At 45.5% G+C, this 8,244-nt stretch overlaps 1 protein-coding gene across 1 annotated transcript in view; it reads left to right on the plus strand.

Annotated features, from left to right (window-relative positions):
* The window catches only part of LOC142292775 (PC-esterase domain-containing protein 1A-like), a 49,981-nt gene extending 42,408 nt beyond the window's left edge, over positions 1-7,573 (plus strand). The window contains exons 2-8 of the mRNA XM_075337791.1: positions 3,182-3,261; positions 3,363-3,595; positions 3,666-3,813; positions 3,961-4,198; positions 4,821-4,916; positions 5,049-5,108; positions 6,435-7,573. Coding sequence (XP_075193906.1) covers positions 3,205-3,261; positions 3,363-3,595; positions 3,666-3,813; positions 3,961-4,198; positions 4,821-4,916; positions 5,049-5,108; positions 6,435-6,646 — 1,044 coding nt within the window. The 5' untranslated portion in view covers positions 3,182-3,204 and the 3' untranslated portion in view covers positions 6,647-7,573. The remainder of the gene's footprint in view (positions 1-3,181; positions 3,262-3,362; positions 3,596-3,665; positions 3,814-3,960; positions 4,199-4,820; positions 4,917-5,048; positions 5,109-6,434) is intronic.
* Positions 7,574-8,244: the final 671 nt, after the last annotated feature.

An 8,244-nucleotide genomic window follows, 5' to 3' on the forward strand; every position in this document is an offset into this window, starting at 1 on the left:
GGAACTCTCAATTGAGGTGAAGCAGAACATCCTGAGGCTGAAAAAAAAGAAAAAATCCATCAGAGAGATAGCAGACATGCTTGGAGTAGCAAAATCAACAGTCGGGTACATTCTGAGAAAAAAGGAATTGACTGGTGAGCTTGGGAAATCAAAAAGGCCTGGGCGTCCACGGATGACAACAGTGGTGGATGATCGCCGCATACTTTCTTTGGTGAAGAAGAACCCATTCACAACATCAACTGAAGTCCAGAACACTCTCAGTGAAGTAGGTGTATCTGTCTCTAAGTCAACAGTAAAGAGAAGACTCCATGAAAGTAAATACAAAGGGTTCACATCTAGATGCAAACCATTCATCAATTCCAAAAATAGACAGGCCAGAGTTAAATTTGCTGAAAAACACCTCATGAAGCCAGCTCAGTTCTGGAAAAGTATTCTATGGACAGATGAGACCAAGATCAACCTGTACCAGAATGATGGGAAGAAAACAGTTTGGAGAAGAAAGGGAACGGCACATGATCCAAGGCACACCACATCCTCTGTAAAACATGGTGGAGGCAACGAGATGGCATGGGCATGCATGGCTTTCAATGGCACTGGGTCACTTGTGTTTATTGATGACATAACAGCAGACAAGAGTAGCCGGATGAATTCTGAAGTGTACCGGGATATACTTTCAGCCCAGATTCAGCCAAATGCCGCAAAGTTGATCGGACGGCGCTTCATAGTACAGATGGACAATGACCCCAAGCATACAGCCAAAGCTACCCAGGAGTTCATGAGTGCTAAAAAGTGGAACATTCTGCAATGGCCAAGTCAATCACCAGATCGTAACCCAATTGAGCATGCATTTCACTTGCTCAAATCCAGACTTAAGATGGAAAGACCCACAAACAAGCAAGACCTGAAGGCTGCTGCTGTAAAGGCCTGGCAAAGCATTAAGAAGGAGGAAACCCAGCGTTTGGTGATGTCCATGGGTTCCAGACTTAAGGCAGTGATTGCCTCCAAAGGATTCGCAACAAAATATTGAAACTAAAAATTTTTTTTTGGGTTTGGTTTATTTGTCCAATTACTTTTGACCTCCTAAAATGTGGAGTGTTTGTAAAGAAATGTGTACAATTCCTACAATTTCTATCAGATATTTTTGTTCAAACCTTCAAATTAAACGTTACAATCTGCACTTGAATTCTGTTGTAGAGGTTTCATTTCAAATCCAATGTGGTGGCATGCAGAGCCCAACTCGCGAAAATTGTGTCACTGTCCAAATATTTCTGGACCTAACTGTATTAGATATATAGAAATTTGTTTTATATTTGTTTTTAAAAAAACACCTTTTGGATCACTGATTTTGAACATTTTTCACTTGTTTAGTATAACAAATGTGCACATTCTTTGTTTAAATATATAAAAAAAAAATTTTGATGGTAAAAAAAGTCATGCCTTATTGAGTTGTTGTTTTTTTTTTTTTTACAGTTTATTCCTTTTTATAGTCTTACAATTAGCACTATATAGAAATTTTGACCAACATCTTTTAGTAATGTTCCCCATCTTGTTGTAATGTGCCCATCCTTGTCCCCTTGTAGTATTGTATCCTTGTCCCCATCTGGTAATAATGTCCCCAGCCTTGTCCCCATCTTATCGTAATGTGCCCATCCTATAGTAATGTGTTCATCCTTGTCCCCATCTTATAGTAATGTTCCCCATCCTTGTCCCCTTGTAGCAATTTCCCTATCCTGTAGTAATGTCCCCATTCTATAGTAATGTACCCATCGAATAGTAATGTGTGTATCCTTGTCCCCATCCTATAGTAATGTCCCCAGCCTTATCCCTATTCTATAGTAATGTTTCCCATCCTTGTCCCCTTGTAGTAATGTCCCTATGCTGTAGTACTGTGCCCACCTTGTCCCCATCCTATAGTATTGTCCCCATCCTATAGTATTGTGCCCATCCTTGTAATGTCCCCATCCTAATATCCCCATCTTATAGTAATGTCTCCAGCGTTATCCCCATCCTGTAGTAATGTGCCCACCTTGTCCCCATCCTATAGTAATGTGCCAATCCTGTAGTAATGGGTGGGGGGGGCAGTGGGGCTATAACTTACCGATCGCTCTCCTCAGCTTCCACAGACGCCGGAGAGAAGCTGAGGGGAACGGTCTCTGGCCCCAGATCCACAGTGATTGGAGAGATTGGTCACAAGGCCGGTCTCTCCAATCAGAGCTGGGGGCGGGTGAAGCAGAGATCACACAGCTCCAGCCAATGATCAGTGCTACAGCTGCACTGATCATGGCTGGATTTCAATGTTTCAGCCATTTTCAATGGCTGCAACATTACAGTGGCTGTAATTGGCAGAGCTGCGTTCGTCAGCCAATCACATCCTCCGTAGGTCCGGGGAGGAGACACTACCCCTCCTGAGGTCCCCTCCTCCCCGAATCTGAGGTATTTGCAAAGCGATCGCAGCCACCGGGGCCGCGATTTTGCCATGTCGTACTTTGTACATCATGAGTCCTTAAGTACCGGGGAGCCATGACATACCCAGGACGTCATAGGTCGCTAAGGGGTTAATGTGCCGTCCTTTACATACACACATACACACACACACACACACACACACACACACACACACACACACAACACCATTCTTCTCACCTGTCCTGCGTTCCCTCGGCTGCCTCATCTCTGCTTTTTGCTGTCTGTAGGCCCGTGTGCCAGCAAAACAATCATCTGACATAAAGCGCAGACAGTGGCTGCGGACCCTGCAGCTGCGGCGATAGTCAACAGGGGCACGGGCCTGAGGGGCAGCGTGTTTGAGACCTCTGCTCTAGTATCTACCAGAGACCGGTAAGTATAGCGCGCTTGCTTTTTTTTTTTTTTTTATACTACCAGAGTGCCGGATCCAGGTCAATCCCGGCCCAGCACTCAGGTACTTTTGAACCCTTTCTGGTCTTGACATCACAGAAAAAAACGCTGTAAAAAAAAAAAAAGCCACGAAAACCGCACCGAAATCACAGATGTCTCCCAGGAGACATCCTGCCACAAGGTCAGGTGAAAAAGGCTTCAAAAACGTCCTGTGTGAACATAGACTTAAGCAGTTTTTCTTTAGTAGTCTGGTCAGAGCTGAGAGCTTTCTTATGATGGTGATGGCTTAAGTCTCATATCTCTGCCTTGTGACTCTTATGTCTTTCAGTCCAGAGATCCGTGTATAAAGACATGATTAAGCTGCTGCAGGATGACAAGTTGCTGTCTGAAAAGCAGATGAGAAAGAAGGTGATCCTCAACATGGAAAGGAGCTACTCTCTCCTGATCTGCTGTGTGCTTCTAGTCCACTCGTCCTGTCAATGCTTCAGCTGTTATGTTCTTCTCCACAGGGGCAGATGACTTTTGAGAATGACTCTCTAGTAGAGGGTGGCATCCTGAATGGAATGCAAAAAGGGACCGCGTATCAAGAAGTGCGGCAGTACCGGAGTGTCCACCATCTTGTGCGCTACTACTTCATTACCTCTGTCTATTCTGCTTACTTGGAGAGCATATTATCAGATTTCCAAAGTGGCCCCCAACCTGATGTGCTGATAGCGAACTCCTGTATCTGGGATGTCATGAGGTTATTGTGGTAGTTTGTGGTAGTTGCCACCATATTGATGACAGACCCTCATTGTACTAATCTCGTGTAGGTTTGATAATGAACATAACGAACTGGAGGCTTATAAGACCAACCTGGACTACCTATTCCTGCGCCTCAAGGAGGTACTTAGCCCTCATTGCCTCATCATATGGAACATGACCATGCCAGTTGGACATAAGAATGATAAGTTGAAAAAGGTAACTGCATCAAGTCTTTAGTCATGGAAGGCGAGGCGAGGAAAACCTGTAAAATCCATATGGATAGAGCAGTCGTGCTGTGTCGACGCCACATGTATATTTTACTATTGTAACACCTGTACTGCTGTGAATCTCTGTTTCCATAAGAAGGCACACAACCTGCGGCTCGATATTGTAGAGGGAAACTTCTTCAGCAGCACTTTAGCAGATTTCCACAAGCTGGACGTGCTGGACATGCACTATCACTTTCGCTGCTTCCTGCGCCTCAGGTGCCAAGATGCCACCCACTGGAACCAGCTGGCGCATCGGAAGTACACCCAGATCCTGCTGACCCACATTGCAGTGGCCTGGGGGGTGGAGCCGCCGAAGGGCAAGATGCTGGAAGGTGCGTGATACGTCTTAGGCTATGTGCGCACAGTGCGTTTTTCGCGGCGTTTTTCGGGTGCGTTTTTGGCCTCAAAACTGCAGGACTTTGCTTCCCCAGCAAAGTCTATGAGTTTTCATTTTTGCTGTCCACACACATCTGTTTTTTTTACCTGCGTTTTTGAGTTAAAAAAAAAAATGGACATGTCAGTTCTTTCCTGCGTTTTTCTGCGTTTTCCACCCATGCAATGCATTTGAAAAACGCAGCAAAACGCAGAGATCAAAAACGCAGCAAAACGCACCAAATCGCGGCAAAAACGATGCGTTTTTTGATGCGTTTTTTCGACGCAGGTGCGTTTTTGTGCGTTTTTAGCGGCCAAAAACGCAGCGTCAAAAAGACGCAGTGTGCGAACCTAGCCTTATTGCTACATCATGTGTTATCTGTACTCTTGACACATTGCTTCCTGTAATCTGAGGAGCTCACAATCTAATGTTTCTATCCTGGACACTTGCTTAGTCCTTGGTAGTGTATCAGTGTAAACAATTCTGAGATCAGCTCTCCTGCCCTGACACCACAAGTGGAAAATAGGCTCTACATATTCCAGTATTGTCATAAAGTGCACTCTTTCTCACCCTTGTTTCAGGCTCTATTCTTCGTGCTGTACCTACACACTTGGTTACATTAGGAAAAAATCCTATGTCGCACCGCAGAATTAAAGAGCGAGCGCCATACAGCCGGGGTAAGATTCCATTACTGTCTGCTCCTAATGGGATAGTCCTAAAATAACAGTATACTGGGAACAGGCTTTCATGTGCTGGGGCACAGTGTGGGAGCAGCTGCATCGATTCATAGTCCAATCTGTTCTCTACAGGGGCTGCATACATGCCGAGATACACAAGATTCAATGAGAGTGACACTTACTCAAAGTCTGGTGAGTATCACTGCCATACACTGCTTTATAGACTTATTAGGTAACATTATGTGTAAGGTTGGTGAGGACCGAGTGTACCACTTCTCTTCTCCCTCACAAAATGTCATCTACTCATGTGCCAGAGCTGAGTTTTCTCCTCCTTTCCCTCCTGCATTGTGGTGTTGTCTCCTCCTTTTCTCCCTTCTACACCACAGTATTGTTTCCCCCTGCTCCTCTTCTCCTTCCTGCTTCACGTCATTGTCTCTGCCTTCTTTCTTCTTCCTGCACTGCAGCATTATCTCGTCTTCTCCCTCCACTACTGTTATGTTTTTTTTCTATCGCGCTTTGTTACCGATAGCCCGCTCCTTACTGCCAACACAACCCCCTGGCTTCTTAACCTGTCCTTAAATTAATGACCCTGCAGTCAGGGACTATTGGAGAAATTTATAGACAGAGTACGGCATATGCCTCTGCTTTGACATCCACTGAGGTTATGTGGAGGGGAATAGTAACTGCATCACTACTACTTCTAAAATTATCAACAGCATCACTAATCTCAGAACTACTACCATTAGCATTATTGCATTTAGCAGTATCACCACTGGTACTGTTCCTTTTACTCCAAGTACCAGTCGTCTCACTACCACAACCCTAAAATTATGAAATTTGAATAAGATCCCCTGGCCTGTCCTTCGACCTTTTTCTCTGGACCCCTCTCAGTCCTTTCCTTTAGACCATTCAGTCGGTTTTCCAACAGGCATTACCCTAACCTCCTCCACCCTACTCAGTTGGTTCTCCAGCCATTACTTTTTTCAAACCCCATCTATTGGTTGGTCAGGCAGTTCTTCCATCTTCCCTCCCACAGACAGGTCAATCATTCATACCTCCACGCCACCTCAGTCAGTCATCTCGCCCTTTTTCCAGGATTTGTGTTTGTCAGCCCTCACTCCTTCCCTCTTTTCAGACCCTCTTGTCAATATTCATTCCCTCTCCATGGACCACTCAATCTGTCACCCCTCCCTCCCTGTGGACCATTTTAGTTGGTCTTCCCTCCTCCTGAACCACATTATCAGTGTTTCCTCCATTCTCAAGAACCATCTTGTTCAGACTTTCCTCCTTCCCCACTAACCCTCTCCACTCGGACAAGCTTTCCTCACGGACCCCTTTGTCAAACTTATCTTTCCACAGACCTCAATCGGGCTTTTCTCTATACTTACTGACCCTTCAGATGGTCAAATTCTCCCCTCTCACTCACTCCCTCCCTCCTTCCTTCCCTGTCTCCCTCAAAGTCCTCCCTCTGGACCCCTCGGCTGGTTTGTCCTTCTGATACATATTGTCCTGTTCCAGGTCCTGCTTTCACCCACCTTCCATGTGCTAAAAGAAACTTTCCCCTACCCAACAAGGAGCCTCCCATAAATTTCAGCTCTTTTCTCTCCCGTGCTCCGGACCCACAAGAACACAGGAATATGAAGATTGCGACAAGGAGGGAGCAAAAGCCAAAAGCGGGTCGGATCCACCCATATTCCTGTCCTCCAGTGTATCGGGCCAGGTTCTGCTAATCTCTGCTGGTGTCCCTTGACACTTGTCGGGTTGCTGCACTGTCTTAGTCTGGCCCCAGTTACTTGCAACATGCTGCTGTTTTTAGTTTGTTTTTTTTTACGTTTGTTTATAGTACTGAAGCTCTAAGGAGAATTCCCATAAACTGTTGATAAATTACTCACACCTTTTGAGGGTATGCATCCTGTGGTGTGGCAGGAATTGCCTTAGGTAACTCCTGAGTTGGCTATATGGGGGTTTTTTTGCACCCTATTGGCTTATAATGTTAATGGTGAAATGGCACAACACCCTCTTCCCCCACTGCAGGTTGTAACCTCCATCCCGTATTAGGGTATGTGTACGTTTCGTTTTACTCGCACTTTTTTTCCTGACATCTCCTGTACATACAGTGATGCTTATATTTTCCCTGCCGGTTTACATCTGCACCATGTCAAATCTTTTCAATCTTTCCAGATTTCACCCATACTATTGAGTGTTGAAAAATCCACAACAAAAAAAGTGACAAAAATGCAACAAAACCTCGTGTTTTTCCTGCCAATACATGAGGATTTACAGCACAATTTTCTGCTGCAGACCCTGAACGTGTTCACATATCTGCAATATCTGCACTTTAATCCATGCTGCTATAGAAGAGCTGTTTACTCTATTTTGTTACTTTTTGCACTTTACTACTATTTTGTTCCTTTTTTGCACAGAGGTTGCTACTTGGTTTAGTTACATTTCACTTTCTATGTTTGGTTAGTAATGTGTGGATAAAATAAATGATGCTACCCCAGTGCCATGTGTGGTATAGGTACAAGTCTATGTGTATGAAGGGGTAGAGACCTCACCCTTTCCCATTAGTCTAGTATAAGTTGTTGGTTTTTTTTTGCACTTTTGTTGTTTTTGTCACATTTGGTAATTTTCCAGCTTTCTAAATAAAATTTCTCCAGAGCAGTCAGTAAACTCAGCGTCTTAATTTGTTTTTCTTTGTCGCTCCATTGGGAGACCCAGACAATTGGGTGTATAGCTTCTGCCTCCGGAGGCCACACAAAGTATTACACTTTAAAAAAGTGTAACCCCTCCCCTCTGCCTATACACCCTCCCGTGCATCACGGGCTCCTCAGTTTTATGCTTTGTGTGGAAGGAGGCACACATCCACTCATGCTCCCATTTTAGTCAGCAGCAGCTGCTGATTTTATCGGTTGGAAGAAAAGAGGGCCCCCACAGGGCCCCCGGCATGCTCCCTTCTCACCCCACTAAGTCGGCGGTGCTGTTAAGGTTGAGGTACCCATTGCGGGTACAGAGGCTGGAGCCACATGCCGTTTTCCTTCACCATCCCTTAGAGGCTCTGGGAGAAGTGGGATCCTAACCGGTCATCCATTCACTGGGACCGGGCTCCCTCCGCAGCCCCTGTGGGAATCTGCCGGACAGGAGTCTTTGTATCCTCAGGGACAGGGCCCTGCATCTAAAGGTACTCTGTGTCCCCATGGGGACGGTGCATGGAGCGCTTGTTTCACAGACGCTGCAGCAGCTGCTGGTTTTGTGACGACCGGGACTTCCGCGCCGACCGCGCCTGTTTGTCGGCCGCGGTATTAAATTTAGTCCCCGGCTTCATTGC

The sequence above is a fragment of the Anomaloglossus baeobatrachus genome, chromosome 1, assembly GCF_048569485.1.
Source record: "Anomaloglossus baeobatrachus isolate aAnoBae1 chromosome 1, aAnoBae1.hap1, whole genome shotgun sequence".
In the NCBI taxonomy this organism is placed as follows: domain Eukaryota; kingdom Metazoa; phylum Chordata; class Amphibia; order Anura; family Aromobatidae; genus Anomaloglossus; species Anomaloglossus baeobatrachus.